This window comes from Lytechinus pictus, chromosome 11 (assembly GCF_037042905.1).
Source record: "Lytechinus pictus isolate F3 Inbred chromosome 11, Lp3.0, whole genome shotgun sequence".
Classification (NCBI taxonomy): Eukaryota; Metazoa; Echinodermata; class Echinoidea; order Temnopleuroida; family Toxopneustidae; genus Lytechinus; species Lytechinus pictus.
In genome coordinates this window covers 31,669,077-31,689,394 of record NC_087255.1, presented here as the reverse complement: position 1 = coordinate 31,689,394, position 20,318 = coordinate 31,669,077, and the positions used below count along the sequence as shown (strand labels likewise).

General features: G+C 35.1%; 1 protein-coding gene and 1 long non-coding RNA gene across 2 annotated transcripts; one reads left to right on the top strand and one right to left on the bottom strand.

The window, feature by feature from the left end:
• The first annotated feature begins 5,650 nt into the window (after window positions 1–5,650).
• Window positions 5,651–18,884, top strand: LOC129271676 (dual specificity protein phosphatase CDC14A-like). The gene is made up of 5 exons (XM_054908962.2): window positions 5,651–6,210; window positions 7,642–7,732; window positions 10,383–10,458; window positions 16,073–16,165; window positions 16,992–18,884. Exons 1-5 carry the CDS (start codon window positions 6,159–6,161, stop codon window positions 17,073–17,075), a joined length of 396 nt encoding a protein of 131 aa, XP_054764937.1. The 5' UTR covers window positions 5,651–6,158; the 3' UTR covers window positions 17,076–18,884.
• On the bottom strand, window positions 18,081–19,465 carry LOC135155905 (uncharacterized). Its single transcript, XR_010295037.1, has 3 exons — window positions 19,129–19,465; window positions 18,578–18,653; window positions 18,081–18,217 (listed from the first exon to the last, which is right to left on the bottom strand). It is a non-coding gene; the product is annotated as an uncharacterized LOC135155905 (long non-coding RNA).
• Window positions 19,466–20,318: the final 853 nt, after the last annotated feature.

Genomic DNA, 20,318 nt, shown 5'->3' with positions numbered 1-20,318 from the left:
GTGTTAGAGATTTGTATGCAATGTCCTTTTTACGAGTGCTGCAAGAGTCCAGAGTCCCAACATCTTATTGGCTTTGAGTGAGATTTCAATATGAGTTGACCAACATAGGTCCCTTGATATAACTCCACACCGAGATATAAATGTTGCACTTCTTCTAATGTGACATTACCGAGCCTATAATTGACTGGATTGGTTTTCTCTTATGTAATTCTCATTTGATAGCATTAGGCATTGAATGACATCTGCCAATCCTTTTCCCATGTGTTTAGATCACCTTGCAATATTTCTGTGTCCCTAGTATTATGTATGTCTCGGTATAAAAAAAAACCGTCTGGAGTACATCCCAGAAGGAAGATCGTTGATATATGCGAGGAATAGGAGGGCCTATATAAATAAATCCATCATTTTTTTTCTTTTCTTATGGCATATGCAGGAAAAGGAGCCAGGCACATCTTTTTTTTATAAAGTGGAAAGCTTTTATTATTCTTAACTGTTTTGTTAATTGTTTTTACTTATCATGTGAAAATTGGATCCCCAAACGGTAGTATATACCATCTAGATCCTCCAGTCTGTGGATCGAGATCGACCTGGCATGGACTGCAGTAGATCTTCTGTGCCCTTGTCGCCCTTTATCATATTGGTCTAAGGCGCTGAAGTAGGTGCAAGTGGGTTCGAATAAAAAATGTTATAACGATGATTATCTTACGTAATAAAAAATCTTTTTAATGTATTTTTTAAGCAGAAAATGATCAAGGTGGAAAAATGACATCTTTAGCTCACATTTTTGAAATCCATGATGACATTGTTACGGAGGGTATACCATGCATACTGCACACGATTAAAGTTCTTTCCCCAAAATTGAGAATTAATGCTATCACCACGGACGATTTCAATGACAACGTGGCCTATGTCAGGATGACCGAGTGGTCTAAGGCGACAGGCGTTGAAGGTCAAGTCAAACCCAGAAAATGCTGATTTGAATAAATAGAGAAAATTCAAACTATAGTATAATGCTGAAAATTTCATCAAAATCGGATGTAAGATAAGAAAGTTATGACATTTTAAAGTTTCCCTTATTTTTCACAAAACAATGATATGCACAACTCAGTGACATGCAAATGCATGAGACAGTCGATGATGTCTCTCACTCAATACTCTTTTTGGTTTTTATTGTTTAAATTATACAATATTTCATTTTTACAGATTTCACAATAAGGACCAACTTGACTGGACCATATGGTATTAAACAATGTTAATTCCACATGTTCAGAGAGGAATTAATCGTTATTCACTTGACAATGAGGAGAAAGTTAGAATATTTTATATAATAAAATACAAAAGAAATAGTGAGTGGATTATGTCATCAGTCTCCTTATTTGCATACCGATCAGGATGTACATAATTGTGAAATTAAGCAAAACATTAGAATGTCATAACTTTCTTATCTAACATCCGATTTTGATGAAATTTTCAGTGTTATGCTTGTTGGCTTTTTCTCTTTTTATTCAAATTAACTTTTTGTTGGAGTGAACTTGTCCTTTAAGCTTAAAAAATACTCTACTAGAAGTCGTGGGGTTCGAATCCAACGTCTAACACACCGTTTTATCTGTGAGTTACTTGAAAAGTGATTCTCGTTTCCTTTTTTTTCTCCCCCCCCCCCCCCTATTTGTCTTCGATCATTTTTCAATTTATCAAATTCTATAAAAAAAATAAAAAAAACTAAGCTGATGAAGGTAGGCTTGAGCTCAGACGGGGATAGGATCAGATATGGATAATTTTGTTGTACAATTTAATAATGAAATCATGCAATTACCTTTGGTTTACAATTCTTAATTAAAAATAAAACGTGTCAGGAGTGGGATTCAAACCCAAGCCTATAAGATTGCGACCTGAACGCAGCGCCTAGACTGCTCGGCCATCCTGACTTTCGTAAAGCTAGATGGCGTGCTTCTAACCAAATTTGATAGGACATTAATGGCATTGTTTACAAGACTAGAGGTAAATTTCCCAAAAAAAATCAAAAAATTATTGGAGGAAGACAGGGGTCACATGAGAAACGAATAATTTCAATATACAAGGGATTGGGGAATGGAATACTCTCCCGTTATGATATAATCATAAACTTACAAGTAACTATGATCCTCTCTATATTTCATCCAATTTGAGCGATGTTCCAGCTAAAGTTATTAAGTGATCCAACCATGAAACCAAATTGATTTTCTCAAAATTTGTCTGTAATGTTTGTACCATTAGGAATTAGAAATCACATATTAATTGATTATCAGTTCCAGCTGAATGTGAAACATTATGAAACAGGGAATTCTGTGAGAGTCGCACTCAACGAAATTTCCTTGGGGAAGGGCACTCTACATTAAAAATTCGTTCTGACTTATTTATCTATTTCTTTCCTTGGGGGTGTTCTTTGCGTTGTTGTTTGTTGATTTGGAATGTGGTTATTTTAAAAAGAAAGGGAGGGAAAGAGGAAGAGATAAAGAAAGATAGTTAAATATAATGATAGGAGAAAACCTTGAAAAAACGTATATAAGGAGAAAACCAGGCGCGGATCCAGGAGGGGGCCGAGCCGGCCCCGGCCCCCCCCCCCTATTTTTTGGCAACCTGCAGAAAAAAAGTGTACTCTTAAACTTGATAGAAACGATGAAAAACAGAAAGAAAAGTAAGAAAGAGGTATTATACCAATGATGTGTAATTTACAGTCTCGTAACGGCCGGCCCGACTCGAAAGGAAACAAGAAAAAGGTGGGGGAAGAATTGGAAAATATATAAAAAATTTCGCTCGCGCTTCGCGCTCGCATTGCCTGTGTAATGAGTCTCATTCAAGAGGATTAAATGGCACTTAATATGTCCAGTCCTGGAATCAATTTGCACACAATATTTTAGCTCGAGCATCAAGCTTTCATTATTTTGTTTGATTTATACAAATTGTTAATATAATATATAAAAATTTTCAGCTCGCGCTGCGCGCTCACTTTGTTTGATTTGTGAGATACCTATCCTCTTTGGAAATTCTTACCAATTTTTTTTTTAATGCCCCTTATCATGTCAGGAAACATTTAAGCTCGTGCTTCGCGCTCGCATTTATATGTTTGAGACACATCTTGTTCTTTATTTAAATAAAAACGTGCTTAGACTGTCAAGTTTTCAGGTCGGAATATCAAAAATTTTGAGCTCGCGCTTCGCACACTCATTATTTAATTGGTGATACTGTATCCATTAATCACTAAAAACAGTCCTAATTGAGGCCCTTTTCACGTTACTATATTAAAATTTCTGCTAACGCTTCGCGCTCGCATTTTATATTAAGACCCATGAGATACATTATCTTGTTTATAGCAATTAAAACTAAAACTTCAGTCTTTACTTATAGGACTACCCCCTGAAAAACCAACAAAAAAAATCAGATTATAGCGGCCAATCGAGAAAAATGTTGATGAAAATATTTTTCGCCCCCCCCCCCCTATTGGCGAAAGCTGGATCCGCCCCTGGTTTTTTGTAGAAAATAACAGAAATAAAATACATTTCAGCATAACTTTAAACCAGCGTCGTGACGTGAAACAATCCATCGATAGAAACAGCCCCATTCGTTTACAAAAAATGGTGAACATTTACTGGGAGCCTATAGTAGAAAGAGTTAGGGGAAAATAAGTTGAGTAGTATAATAGGTCTATATAGGGTGTATTAAAACAATTGCTAACCCCTTTTGAAATTAAGTATAATAAAATGTTCCTCCCGAAAAAAATGTTGAAAAAAAAGACAAATACATTTAAGTGAAAATGAGCAAATGTTCACCCTTCAAGCATGACAGAGGAAGTTATTTTTGTTCATTGCATCTGAAGCTGTTCATGGACGAAACACTCACGATTGAAGAAATTCTTCCTGGTATAGCGCCATCTCTTGTGTCATAATTTATTGGTGGATGAATGAATACGGGAAATGAATGAAGTCTATACTGGCCATAGACACTAGCGTACCTACGGGGGGGGGGGGGGGGGGGGCAGAGGGGCAGTCTGCCCCCCCTGACGAGCCACAACCCATGCAAAGGACGTATCCCTGCCCCCCCCCCTGACGAGCTTGAAGACCTTTATTGCTCCCCCTGACGATGGTATGAAATCCTTCATTTGTGATTGAAGACCTTTTTTTTTTTTTTTTTTTTTTTTTTGCTTGTCAATTTTTTTGGCGGACGGTTTTGCCCCCCCCCCCCTGTGAAAAATCCCAGGTACGCCACTGGCCATAGAGATGTATACTATACATCTCTATGATACTGGCCTATAGCGAATTACTTCAACGCGTCTTTGGGAATTTGATGAGAATATTGTAACAGGTAGCAAGGATAGCTATACAGCTCTCCCATATAACATGCACTAAAATTCAAGAAATTGCAGGTTTCCCCTTGATTTTCAATCCAGCTGAAAAGTGTGTTCCGTGCACCCACGAGTGCATGATAATAAATACATAAAAATCCGACATTCGCGACTCTTAAAAGTTCATATGGGATTTTTTAAACTTTCAAGCGTGTTGGTCTTTCTCTTTCCCCATTCTTAGCCGCCCAATGTTGGGGCGGTTTTGCGTTAGTGCAGAAAAAAAAAAAAAAAAAAAAAAAAACAATGTGATCCCTTTCTGGTGAAAAATTGAAGGTAATATAGGTCAGGAAGAACATAATCGCTTTATCAATGGCTCTGAATAATTGAGTGATCCATCCGTATTTTTTAAGTGTTTATAATTATAATGCGAAGTTGTGTGAGTTTTGTACAATGCTTTGATTTTTAAACAGATAATAAACCCAAACCAAACCAAACCCAAATATTTGACGGAACTTGAGCCTTTGGGGTTAAGTAGGAAATGCTGACAATTAGAAACTTCGCTGTATACACTTCAACTGAAGCCTATAATACTAGTACTTGTAATCTTTGGAACGTATTGCAAGAAATTACTAAAGGGCGTTTTGCAATTTTACCTTTTATGTTTCAGGTTTTCTGTTGAAAATTGGTTTATTAGAGTTATCATTATTAATATTTTTAAACTGATTTGTTTTCTTAACTTTTAATCACGCACTATTACATTATTAAGTATTCGTAATAATTTGATAAAAATCATGACAATAAACTTCATGCGTTCAGAAAAGTGAATGCAGAACGCAATTCTTGTGCCCTCTTTGTCATATGAAAAGCGGTGACATCCCCTACATTTGATTTTTTTTTATCTCAATGGAACTCTGCAATTAAAAACTTAAATGAAACTGCGTGGCTCGTATTATTCTATATTTTTTTACATTTATATCGTTTTTATCTTCTTTTTTTTTTAACCATAGAAAAGTCAGTTCAATATACAATTACAAGCTCTGCTTTTTTATGTCGATCTCATTCCTTTCCGATTTCATGTTGTTATTGTATTGCACAAATTGATTACAAAATTTTATTTTATATATACCGGTATATGCAAATTTAACTATCATTGTAAATATGAAAATATTGGAAGAGGAGATTAATTGAATTGAAATGAATTGAATTGAATTGATTGTATATTACGATTTCTTATTATGGTTTTGTTGATGTTGAGCTCTCATTAGCATATCACTACACAAGTTTGGTATCCAAGTTTCCCATTGGCTGAATTGCCGACATGTGAGTGTGACGTCACATATTATCCTCAATCTTCAAACATGGCTGAACGGTGGAACAGGTAGCCCGACGCATCAAAACACATAACCTCTAAGAAAATGAAGAAAACATAACTTGTTGAGCGGATCGGAACTCATTACGAAGCATTCAGGTGGCTTAACATCTTAGCTACCGAAAATTTCAGGTGTCATTTGAGATTCAAGGACCTTGCTATCTGAAATTGGGACCCGTTTGGAACCTATTCGCCGCCAGAAGTGCACGGGAAACAAGCCAAGATCTTCCGCAGCCATATCCGCATCATATGAATGAATTTGGTGCTGTGACTGGCCGAACGGGTTGATTGCTCGCACTGCTGTGACTGGGAAGTTGGATGTGTGTAAAAATGAGTGTGTGAACTCAAGCAACAACAACAAAATTGAAGCAGAGAAATTCTTGACTGATTTTCCTTCTGGCCTGGGACTTGGAAAAAAAGGAAAAAGGATTGACAATAAAATTAAGTAACAGCCTTGAAACTGGTGTCATAATGGCAGATGATAATGTCAATGAATTGATGAGTGCATCAGAAATTATCCAAGGTGAGACTGAGAGAGTTTGAGACTGAACTGAATTCATGCTGAAGTGTAACGTAATTCGTAAAGTTTGGAACATCCAAAATTAAATAGACCCTAGTCTAGCAGTTGGGAAAATGATGAAATGGGGACCTGAAGTTTCTTAATTTTGTTCTGATGGGCATTGGGGTGTTTAACGGTTTCCCAGCGCCCAATTTTCTGTTACATAGTCATACTTACTAACTTAGATCTGATTTTCGCATCTTGAACTTCAATTTAAATTTTTTCTCATACAAGTTGAGTAGATGGCAAGAAGATCTAAAAAAATGAACTAGTAGATTAAACATGAATTCAAATGTCTTTATTTATATTCACATGAGCAAGTGTGTAATTTTTTTAGAATTTAAACAATATATCAATGGTATTCTTTCTAAAACAGCAGCCTGTGATTTTCAGATTGAAAAAAAAAGATTGTGCGCCATGTCAGCACACCATCCACTCGACACACGATTAGACCTGGGATTTCGATGAGAAAGGCGAAACCTTGAGGCCATGACATAAAATTCCTTAATTCAATATTTGTTTTTTTCACCATTTTGACTCAGATTTAAAAAAATGAATACAATGTATCTGTCTGTCATGTCTGTGTACATGTAGGTCTACATGTAGATCTAAATGTATTGCATTGTTTTAAACAGAAAATTAATAGAACGATACTGTTTGGCAAGTTCCCCCAAGTCTGCGCAGTCCCCTTTGTCTGCACACACGCGTATCTGTGCGCTTCTAGTAAAAGAAGATATGCAACGAACACAGACTTTACACATAAATACATAGACAGATATTCATTAAAAAATCTGTCTCAAAATGGTGGGAAAATAATGAATTTAGGGCATTTCATGTGATGACCTCAAAATGCAGCCTTTCTCCACAAAATCCCAGAATCGTGTGCAAAGTGAATGGGTGCGCAGACATGGGTACCATTTTTCTTTTCAATCTGAAAATGACTGCCAAGGTTTTTTCCAAGAAATTCCTTTATTTCTTTCAAATTTTTATGAGATATTTGTTACACTTACTCATAATAAGGAACATTATTAACTGAAAGATTTTGTGAATTAAAAAGAAATTCATGTTAAATCTTAAAAGTTAACTCAAATTGTTAGGTGCGCAGACTTGGGGACCACCATCATAAAAAAAACTACCATAGTGTAGCCATTTATTAAAGTCAAAGATATTGATAAATGAGTTGTTTCAAATTAAACTGAGTAAAAATCTACATTGGGATGGGGTATGATGTTCAGGCATCAATAACAAAAAAGGCAGATTCTAATCTGGTTTTCTTAACATACATGTAGATGAATTGATATTTTTCAGACATGAATTTGTGTGACCTTTCACCTATGTATTCTTTGATAAATGATGACATTAGTAAATTACCATTCATCTGTTGTTCTTTTTCAGATCGCCTCTACTTTGCAACATTAAGGAACAAACCAAGGAGTACAACAAACACACACTATTTCTGTATTGACGATGAATTGCAATATGAAAAGTAAGTGTTTTTTTTCCTTTAAAATTTAATCAAAGTTTAATGTAATGTAAATGTATTTTAGTTTAAATACTTTAAACTGACAATGTGACTAATATAATGAGTGCAGGAAATCCATTAAGGTTTTCTCCCCCAAAATATCAATCTGAAAAATACTGTATTATACATGTACCTGCATAAAACTTCAAAAAAAATGATTTAAGAAAAGAATGGGAACAAATATGACAAGCAAGAACTTATGTCATGAGTTCATAGCTCTTGAACTTGCATTGGAGCTAGAACCTGCTCTTGGTCAGAGTACAGTACTGCTGTATGATTTGCATTGATAAAATACCATTCCACATTAAATCAATTACAATTCCTAATTTTAACTAAGAAGTTGGGAACTCTCCTCTTTAAATATTCATCAACTGAGTGAGTGACTACCAATGACAACTCCTGAAGTACATGTATGTCCAAGTCAATGAATCTAAGTCTGGCATACTGTATGAAATTGAGGAGAAAAAATAAGCAACCTGTCCAAATTTTCAGCCTTCATAAATTTCAACAGGATACCCCAACCCCAGTGTACTCTAGCAATGGGAAGTAGCTAATTTAGGGTCAGCTCTCTTGGGTAAATTGTAGGTCCTTTTCACTTTCTTTCAACACTGCCCACATTTCTTCCTCTCTTTTTTTTTTCTCCTCTTGTCATTTGGTCTGTTCTATCCTTCCAAGTATATTCTTTCTTTCATTCAGCTCTTTTCTCTCTCTTTATACTCTCAAAATTTGTTTCAATTTCTTCTGTTTATTTGTTTTTTTCTTGCATTGTAGTTCTCTTTTTTTATTACACATTGTAATGTAGCCATTTAAAAGTTTGCCCCATATTAATCCATGTTTTCTTTTCACCCAATTTCATTTTCTCTGTATACAATACATGGCATGTACCTCATACATGTCCATGTACTGTGAGGCCTACATTGATCATGATTGCTGTAGCACATGATTTGTAAAGTCTTGGATAAATTTCTTTTGTCAAAACAAAGCAAACTTTATTTAGTGTAATATTTTGTCACCTGTCTTCACAATTAAACCTTCAAATCATGGCAGAACTTGAACACTTTAAATATTGACATTTTCTGGTAGGGTTTACTAACTTTTAGCACCAATGTAGATCCATTCTTCCCTGTTAGTATTTTGCACTCCTTCAATACCCCAAACAGGCCTATCATCTAGATTACATAGTAATTAGTATGTACAGTATCTGGGCCCGATATGTACTTCCTTGGGGTAAAAGTCAATCCAAAAATACAATTGTTTTTACAATTGATTACTGTACAGTATGTACAGTACTGTATTGTATATCTATCGCAAATTTTGTGCAAAAGTTACAATCGATTAGACAAACATTGATTGTACCTATTTGTTTTACATTTACACAAAATACAGCTCAGGGCTCTACTAGCAAGGCATAATGTTTGATACCCCTTTCATAAACCTATCCTCCAATTAGCCGCCTAATAGTAATGCGGGTAATTCAATAAAAATTGCGTTCACAAACTCCGAAAATTATCCGCATTATTTTTACGAGTGCCCGTCCTGAAAAAGGCGGATAATCGTCATGACAACTGGACACGCCCCCTCCGATGCGGTTGTGTTGGAAAAGGGTGACCTTGTGACCGCACCATGGCAATTATCCGCATTATTTGGAAATACGTTCATAAACTCAAAATCTTGTCCCGATGCTGCTATTATGTGGATAATTGCAGCATCAAAATAATGCGGATAACTCTGGTCCTCCTCCGATTTTACGACCAAATTATGCTGCTATTAGCCGCATAATTGGGTTTATGAAAGGGGTATGAGATACATGTACATATCCCAAGGTCACATTGCATCTACTCTGTAGAGTTCTTCAGAGTGCAGATCTGACTTGCAACCCAAAACTTCTGTTTGGCAAAGTTATTTGTCAAGAACTTGTTATTAGGTCACTAGATGCATTGTTAAAACAAACATTGGTTTCTCTATTTGCTTGGTTTCCTGCCAAGTATTTGCAAAGCTGTTCTCCTTTTCTTGAGGAACTTTTCAATATCTGTGACTTGACAGTATATGTTGGCAAAACATTAGCCTACTACATGTAGATAGATTTGACTTTGGGTTACTCTACACTGATGCATTGACTATTGAAGTTCCATTTACAAAAAATAAAAGGAGTACACATCTAGCCATCTTTGTATCTTATGGATTATATTATAATAGAACTACAACTTTATCACCCAAAATACCAAAGTAACTTGTAAACATAAAACATGAAAATAAAAAATTAATCAATTGCACTAAATTCCTTTTAATAATTCATAAAGAATAAGAATTATTAAAGGCAGTTGATCATTTTATGTTCATAGATTTAATGCTGTGTTAGCTCTAGTCTTTAACTGATCAATGGTAATCTCTGATGAGTATGCATCCAGCCAAACATGCTTTGTTTTGTGAGGAGATACATGTACATACACTGCATCGACAATAAAAATAACCATACCAATTAAACCAAAACATGAAACCTTGTGAGACTTAAAAAATGTTTATAAAAAAAACCTTGGCAACATTATTGTCAATATATTTGCATTCACCTTTATACTACCAGTAACTCTTAATTTTATGTTTCCTTTTATTGCAGCTTCTATGCCGATTTTGGACCATTGAACCTAGCTCTCCTGTACAGATACTGTTGTAAGCTCAACAAGAAATTAAAGGTGAGATATTCTATCACAATTTTTAATCTACAAAAGTGAGGTGAATACCCTATTATAGCATTTCCCATTATCTTTAAAGGGATGAAAATGGGGGGGGGGGGAGAAAAGAGGAATTAGACAAAAGTAGAGAGTAATATAAATTCTGTATTTTCGTCTGAAAATTATCATGGAGGCCTGTATTTATGCATCTATGAGTATGAATGGGGATTAGTACCATAGGGTGCTCTTGGTTCAATTCACAGAAGAATCTTCAACCTAGCCGGCCTGTACAAAGTCTGTTGTTGATTTAGAGCTTTTCCTTAAAATTCCCAAAATGATAGCGTATACATGTACATGGTAGGCCTTTATATACACTGATCGTGTCATAGATAGACACAAGAAAAATGCCCCATACTCGTAGAAGTCGTGATATGCAGTTGTGCATGAGATTCAAACTTTTGAACCTCACTTCATATTTCCTGTCGATTACAATGTACTTTGTATGAATATGAACAAAAATTGTAATTTGGTCACAGCTTATTATGATGAAAATTTGTACAAGTATATATGCCCCCCCCCCCCCATGTGATGCACATTACATTTAGTTTTGCACTGAAAAATATTGTGTATCAAGTCACAAGATATAGTAGACCGGCCAAAAGTAAAAAAGTGCTCTAGATAAGGATTCGACGGCAAAATTTGTTAATGCTTGGCATTCCAGCTAAAAGTCTTGAAAAAATACCCAGGAATAGCGTACGGCCGGATGCCAAGCGCAATTTTGCGTGAAAGTGTCATTTTTAGCGTAAAAACTGAAAGAATGTCGAAAATTACGCATTTTGATATTTTGACGGATTATCATCATATTTTTAATTATCTTTGATATGAAATTATTTTTATTCAGAGTTTCAAATTATAAGTTTCATAAATATGCATTTTAAATTTGAATATTACACACACACATATGGAACAGGGAAACATAAAACCGCGATTTCCTCCAAATAAAAGTTTGTGAAAACTATCAATAGTTTGAAGTTTTTTTACGCAGCTTAAATTCTTCGATTTAACTGCGTTTATCCATCAAATGTGTAGTAAATGTCCTAATGTCACAAATATTAAAAGAATTTTCAAGTAAGATGGAAGATATCTCACTTTATGTTATCCGAAAGGAGACAATGTGCATTTTACCAGGTGCGCATTTTAAAAGAAAAATTGAAAATACCGTACATTATGTACATAATTACATGTATAAGTACATACTAAAGCGAGTTTTTAATTACATGTATAAGTGCATTCTAAAGCGAGTTTTTAATTGGATAGCACAATTTGTCAATTCTTTGCATCCCAGCTAAAAGTCTTGCGGAAGTCCTGAGGAATAGCGTACGGGCGGATGCCAAGCGCAGTTTTGCGTGAAACTGTCATTTTTAGCGTAAAATCTGAAAGAATGTCGAAAATCACGCATTTTGATATTTTGACGGATTATCATCATATTTTTATTATCTTTGATATGGAATTATTTTTATTCAGAGTTTCAAATTATAAATCTACTAAATATGCATTTCAATTTGGAATATTACACACACATATATGGCAATATGACATAAAAAATCGTGATTTACTCAAAATAGAAGTTTGTGAACACTATCAATAGTTCTAAATTTTTTTTACAAGTTATTTTCTTCGATTTAAATTGGTTCATCTATTGAATATCGATCGTTTCTAATGTCACAAATATTTAAAAAAATGTCAAGTAAGATGGAAGAAATATTTTGCGAAAGGGGGCATGCAAAATTTAGCGGGGAGGGGGGGCATTTCGAATGTAAAATTGAAGATACTGTTAATTATTAACATAATTACATGAATAAGTACATACTTAAAACGAGTTACAAAATTTCTGGCTGCAACTGCCTCTTCCCCACCCCCCCCCCTCCTCCCGCTGCCTAAGGTCATGTGTAGTGTCCGAAAGGATTACATGGAGCTGAAAGTGTCCCGTTTTCAAGATAATATACCACTAGCGTAAAGGGGGGGGGGGCAGACTGCCCCCCGACGAGTCACAACTCATGCAGGGGATATACCCCTGCCCCCCCCCTGGCTCCTTTAGTCCTGCTCTGCTATGCATGCAGGCGAGACAAAAAATTGGTATTGCCGTGGTAACGGCCATATTTTTTTAGACTTTGATAATCCAATAATTGAAGTCAAATGTAGATTGACAGAGTAGTTTAAAAATGCTAATTCGATCGTTTTATTCATACATGTTTATTTTTTATGCACTAGCGTACCTACGGGGGGGGGGGGGGGCAGAGGGGGCAGTCTGCCCCCTGACGAGTCCCAACCAATGAGACGTATCCATGCCCCCCCCCCCCCCCCCCGACGAGCTTGAAGACCTTTTTTGCCCCCCCCCCCCTCTGAGGAGCTTGAAGACTTTTTTTTGCTTGTCAAATTTATGGCCGACGGTTTTGCCCCCCCCCCCCCCCCCCGTGGAAAATCCTAGGTACGCTACTGTTTCTATGATTTTGGATATAGATATTCCTACAAAATTAATATTACCATGGCAACGGCAAATTAAATATCAGACCTATTTATGAATATCGCCACAGGTAGATTTACGTTCAGCACCAATTAATTCGCGGAAATAGCAAGAAGATCGAACTCTACAAAAGTAAACATAATCCTATATACTATCATGACGAGTATCGCACTGATTAATATTAGTATGTGAAATATAGATGTAATATTGTGCGCTGTTTGTATTTTATCAGAAATGCGCATCCGATATATGTACATTGTTATCTTTCGCATGTATAACATAAAATGATATATCTTGCATCTTATTTCAACATTTGTTTTCACTATATGTGCCATGACAACAATTATTATGTATTTATTCGGTTAGCGCTAAAATTGACGAAATTGAGATGCGGAACACAAAAATTATACTATTGATAGTTTTCACAAACTATTATTTTTAGTAAATCACGATTTTATATTTCATATTGCCATATATGTGTGTGTAATATTCCAAATTGAAATGCATATTTACTAGACTTATAATTTAAAACTCTGAATAAAAATAATTCCATACAAAGATAATAAAAAATATGATGATAATCCGTCAAAATATCAAAATGCGTGATTTTCGACATTCTTTCAGATTTCACGCAAAAAATGATACTTTCACGCAAAAGTGCACGTGGCATCCGCCCGTACGTTATTCCTCAGTATTTCCGCAAGAATTTGAGCTGGGATGCAAAGAATTGACAAATTGGGCTATTCAATTAAAAACTCACTTTAGTATGTATTTATACATGTAATTAAAAACTCGCTTTAGTATGTACTTATACATGTAATTATGTACATAATGTACGGTATTTTCAATATTTCTTTCAAAATGCGCGCCTGGTAAAATGCACATTGTCTCCTTTCGGATAAAATAAAATGAGATATATTCCATCTTACTTGAAAATTATTTTAATTTTTGTGGCATTAGGATATTTACTATACATTCGATTGAGAAACGCTTATAAATCAAAGAATTTAAGTTGCGTAAACAACTTTAAACTATTGATAGTTTTCACAAACTTTTATTTGGAGGAAATCGCGGTTTTATGTTTCCCTGTGCCTTATGTGTGTGTGTAATATTCAAATTTGAAATGCATATTTATGAGACTTATAATTTGAAACTCTGAATAAAAATAACTGCATATCAAAGATAATCAAAAATATTAAAATAATCCGTCAAAATATCAACATGCGTGATTTTCGACATTCTTTCAAATTTTACGCTAAAAATGACAGTTTCACGCAAAATTACGCTTGGCATCCGGCCGTATGCTATTCCTGGGTATTTTTGCAAGACTATTAGCTGGGATGCCAAGCATTAGCAAGCATTAACAAATTTTGCCGTCCAAAGTATAAAAAATCGTTTTGGCCGGTCTACTAATATACTTAGTATGCCATTGTTGCAGAATGTACTACAATCAACAGGTACAAATGCACTTCTTAAGGGTTTGAAAGAGTGTGCCTTGAGCAAGACTGCAGGAGAGTGACTCAAAGAGAAAGAGAGAGATAGATCGAAAGAAGGGAATAAATTGGGGGAATTGAGAAAGATGGTTATATGTATATGTAATATTGTTTCACCACAGATTTAGCAAATGTATGTACTGTGTACATTGTTTCATGTTGACCAGTCCTGGCAACTTTCCATGGAAAAATCTACTCTTTTTTTAAATGCACATGTAGATGCTGATAAATGATGATAATGAAAATACAAATGTTGGTTTTGAAATCATACATTCTGTTGATGCATATACATGTAGTACATGTAGGCCTGCATACTACTTCTGAATTTCAGTCCAAATTTATAGCTAAATTGAGCTGGAGTGCTGTACACCAATTTCTTCTCTTTTTTAATGTTATGCTGAAAAGTTTGAGTGGTGAATGGAATAAAGCATTTGATTGACCACTAAAACTAACTCCACAATCACATATTCTATTGAAAGGTACTGTACATGTAATATAATTTGTAAAAGGATTCTGATTGGTGATCAATAAAAGCCTTTCATACAGAAGTACACATATTTGGGCCTATAATTTGTGGTGGTCAGTCAGAATCCAACACCATTGGCATTTGCAAATGAGAGAATTCCCAGTGGAATGAGGATCAGCCATGTACCGTAATGTTTATTATCTGTAAACATTGAAATGAAAGTGTAATTGGTTGGCAGTGTTCACATTGTGAAAGTGAGTGGTGACTGCAATGTAGGCCTACATTTAGGCCTATTGTACAGAACCGACATACTTTAAATGATATTTATGAAGATGGTTTATGAAGTATGGTCTATCTATCGACCAGATTCTCTCTAAATGTGCTTTACAAAGTAAGGCAATTGTGTTCAAGCAAAGTATTTGCAAGTAAGTTTATTACTAAGAGATTATAAAAGTAAAACATACTTGTAGGCCTACATCAAATACATGGAGGTACATGTACATGTTTAATTAGGGTGCTTTCCATCGGTTGATCTTATGACATTAAATGTTGTAGCAGTTCCCAATACAACCATCAACTACCTGTAAATTGTTTGTGTCCATTATTTGCATATTACATGTAGATGTCTTTCATTTCCAACTATTAAATTCATGATCTTCCGTGTTTTGATGGATATTTGACATCCTTTTCAAATTGAAGTGCCCATGATGCAAAAATAGCATCAAAGTACACACTACATGACCAAAGGTCACTTGGCCTGGCTTGGCAAAGCTGTTTGTTGATTCCAGTTCAGAGTCGACGTGTACATTGTGCAGGCCTGCATGCATGTATGCTTGGTGATGCACTGAGTGCAGCACAACATCCCCAGACCTGCATGTAATCATCGTACATGCCTACAGATGAAATCCATGTTTGCTTTGACAGTTGATATGAAAAAAAAATGATGAAATGGGGAAAAGAGAGAGAAGCATCAATGAAAAATATTTACATGTAATGATAACAGAGATATGATTATAAAGTTTTGATTTAAAACCCCTTCAGAGTTAATAATACAAACCTAAATGTGGGTTTTCTTTTGTTCTAAAATAGTATTACAATACATAATTTTTCATCAGGCGTAATGTTTGCATATTTTCTTTGCCTCTTTTTCAGTCCACATCGCTCAGCCGCAAGAAGATTGTTCACTATACTTCATTTGACAGTAAAAAGAGAACCAATGCAGCCTGTCTGATAGGATGCTATTCAGTAAGTACATTGTTGCTTTGGAGTTAAAAAGATATCGTCATGGCGACTTTTTAGAATCTGGGGTTTAAGATCATTCTGGCTGTTTACAAGAATGAACCCTAATTGATGACAATCTGAAAGAAAAAATGAAAAACCACCTGCTTATTGTACACATTGAGACATTTCAACCTGTTTCTGCCCTTTTTTTTCCTTCCATAACCCCCTTCTCCCCCCCCCCTCTCTCTTATCTCTGTTTCTCCTATTCTCTTTTCATTTGTCCCTCTGCATTCAAGAATAGGTCAATGATTTAAGGCATTTATGATAGCAATCTACAATATGGTGCTAATTATGATAAAAATGTATTAAACTTGTATGCCATGCATTAGACTTTACTTCTGCACTATGAAGTTTCACATGAATGTGTGTAACTTTCTCATGCTACAGAAACGAGGCCTGTAGAAGTCTTTTGGCAAATCTTCAAATTTTGTTCAATGTGCATAATAAATACAAGTAACAGTTTTCCTAGGCACAATAACTTTTGATTTTCAATTAGATATGAATTACGATACAATAGCTTGAGAAAATGCCATTCAAATGTATTCATTCAGGTGAAAATAATGAAAGATTAATTTATACTTGTAGTTTAAGTTATAAAATAAAAACAAGTTTCTAGTGTTATAGTGCATTTCAACGAGTCTCTACCCCCAATTAAGTACATTGCCGGCTGCGCTCATGGCTCAAACTGAAGCATGAACACCTGCAAACTTCATTGATGATGGATGCGTGGTGCCAGACACTTGTATTCAATTAACCAGCAATGAAAGTGATTAACATTGTTCATTTACAGGTAATTTACTTGAGGAGAACCCCTGAGGAAGCTTACAGACCACTGGTCGCTGGAACCAACCCTCCATATTTACCATTCAGGTAAAGTGTGTTATAAACATTATTCCCTTTGTAGGTGAGAAAGTGGGATGAAAGGGGGGGGGGTGTTTTTACAGGAAGAGCAGGAGAGAGAGAAAGAAATAGATATTGAAGGAGAACATGCAGAATGAGAGGGATGTAATGTTTCTTTTAATTTCAATATACTCAATACTCAATATTGTGAATATGATACACATATACTTTGCTTTCATGACATAATAATTAATATCAAGAATTTATTAAAACAGCTCAAATTTATTTTCAGAGCCAAACACAAATTCCTTTTTTTTGTTTCATGCGATCTTGATTCATTTCATTGACATCTTGAATGTTCATTGACCACTCCATTGAACATAATCATTTGAATGTATACGTTTTGATTTTAAGTATGTATTATACTTTAGAAGGATGTGAACTGAAGATTGCCTTGTTTCTTTATTGATAAATGTTGTTAATTAAACCTAATCTTGCTTCTGAGACTCCTTTGATTACTTCCAGATGTTCCATCTGTTTCTTTGACAAACAAAATGAATCAATCTTTCTATTTCTGTCTTGAGTGACTTTGCCTCTGAAGTTTTCAGTTAGTAAAGTTGGCAAAAATTTATCATCATCGTTGTCTTTTCCATCTCCTCCCCCTTCTTGACCTGCTTCTTCCTCCTCCCCCCCCCCACTCTGTTTTTCCCCATCCTCTTTCTGCCACTTCTTCTAGCAGTTCTACCCATCCACTTCCTGTTGTTTCTCTCTTCCTCTTTCTTAAAACTCATTTGCTCTTTGAATACATAAGAATAAAAATAATACTAATAGCCCAACAGGGCCACTAAGTGTTGGCATTTACAATATTTGGGTGGCCCGACTCTCATTTTTGGTTGCCCTGGGCCACTGCTAATGTCGAGCCCTGCATAAGGAAAATGATCTTTAATTAATCCTTGGTAGAAATGGTTCTTAGTTTGTAGTTTTACCTGTACATTAAAAGCAGAAAGAAGGTCAAAACAAAATTACAACTATGACAATAGTGTAATATAAATGTAACACGCGGAAACTGATGTAGAAAGATGACACACGACACCATTCCTTGTGTTTCGGTTCGTTTAATATCGATGGATCGTTACATACAAAATTCCAAGTACAAGAACACAAGATAGAAAAAACCTGCAAAAACCGATAAGAACAAAACAATTAAATAGAATTATGATATGTTTGAAAATGCACAAAATCGAAATATACACATATTTGCTTGTGACTCCAAGATAAAACATTCATCAATATGACGTCAAGTAGACTTGTAATAATCAATGATAAACATGTTGTCTATATCCATTCATTAAAACCTAATCAATATTGCCTGAATTCAACTCATCTAATCACTAATTCGGTTCCTCCATCGTTATGGATAACTCTTCCAACAAATAAATGAAATACATCCATCAAGTGAAATTTACCAAACAACAATTAGAATATGCCAACAAATTAACATTGAAATACAGTGGTTAATAAATGATAACCACTCACCCTGGCAATCTGGCCTAGAGGACCATATTTCCTCTGGTGATAGCCTCACCCGCTACACGAATGTCATGTCAAATACCTTTAAAAGGAAAGTAACAATTATTACACATAGTAAGCAATCATCGTGACCCTTTACTCTGAAAACACTAAACTGAAACATTGAATTAACAATTCAATAACCAAAATCAATTTAACCAAAATCTTTCACTCTAAAGATCATTTTACTAAATTGTTTCACTATAAGATTAGAACCGAACACATTCTGTTTTATAACTACATACTACAATCAAGTATGCAAGTACAAGTGATTAATACAAAATATAAAAAAAATTACATAAAAATCATCTGAAGTAACAAAGACAGATGCATAACTAATAAATTATTTAATTCACAAAACCCCTTTAATTAAGACAGATAACATGCTATGCTAACAAAGATGGCACTTTAATATAATCAAACCTCTTGTTCAAAACAATAGAAAATACATTGTGAACTAACTTTATAAACTATTATTCAAAACTAACAGAATTGACAAAATAAGATAATTATCTTACCTATAATTCTGACCCGAAAATGAAGAAGCCTCTCTGCCTGCCCCATGAATGGGGTGCAGTGCAGGAGTGAATTGGAGCAAAATCCTCTCTCCCTTTTATGCAGTTATCACTCTCCATTCACAGATGCTAAGCCTTGACCATAATTATCTACGTCATGCAAGCTCATAGCTCTGGAATGTGATGTTTTGACCCAAAGACCATTCAGCATCACTCTTACCCAGAAAGAGTGTGAATCATACTTCTTCAAAAGCATGAAGATTGTTAAATATTTCTACTTTCTACTACTTCCTGTGCACTTCCTGTGAAGGCGTCTATCACTTACAGACAAATGATTAAGAGTTATATGAAAATATATGAATTTCCATTAAACAGTTCATTTTGACCTGTTACATAAATATACCCTGCAAGTGCTTAACTCTACATGTAAGTTCAGTTATAACTCCAAAGTTAAATATAGAGGATATCTCCTGTATTCATATCTGTTTTGCCAAGGAAATTGTTAATTACCATCTAGATCCAATATTGTTTGTTTATATTAAAGCTATCTGTGTTTGATGCATCAGTCATGTGCTCATGGCTTGTTTAATTTCTTCTGTCTGCTGAACAAAGTTGGTGGTTTTATACCCCTTTCATAAACCTATCCTCCAATTAGCCGCCTAAGAGTAATGCGGATAATTCAATAAAAATTGCGTTCACAAACTCCGAAAAATAAGCCGCATTATTTTTACGAGCGCCCGTCCTGAAAAGGCGGATAATCATCATGACAACTGGACACGCCCCTTCCGATGCGGTTGTGTTGGAAAAGGGTGACCTTGTGACCGCACCATGGCAATTATCCGCATTATTTGGAAATACGTTCATAAACTCAAAATCTTGTCCCGATGCTGCTATTATGCGGATAATTGCAGCATCAAAATAATGCGGATAACTCTGGTCCTCCTCCGATTTTACGACCAAATTATGCTGCTATTAGCCGCATAATTGGGTTTATGAAAGGGGTATAACTTTTAAGGATTTGAAATGGGGTATTGTGATTTTAAAAATAAATTCTAAGAGCTATTCTCAGGGGGCAAAGAAGTTATGGATTCTAAAAATACCAAAAGTAGCCGTTACTCTAATTTGCAAACATCTGGGGGTTCAATGCTACACTCTAAAAAATGAAGAGCTACGAAGAGCTAATTTAGCTCTTA

What these genes read in the sequence shown, in the direction of transcription:
- LOC129271676 (XM_054908962.2), top strand. Translation starts at nt 6,159, where the DNA reads ATGGCAGATGATAATGTCAATGAATTGATGAGTGCATCAGAAATTATC. An exon ending in TGCATCAGAAATTATCCAAG is followed by an intron (nt 6,211 to 7,641) that starts GTGAGACTGAGA and finishes GTTCTTTTTCAG; the next exon opens with ATCGCCTCTACTTTGCAACA. An exon ending in GTCTGATAGGATGCTATTCA is followed by an intron (nt 16,166 to 16,991) that starts GTAAGTACATTG and finishes GTTCATTTACAG; the next exon opens with GTAATTTACTTGAGGAGAAC.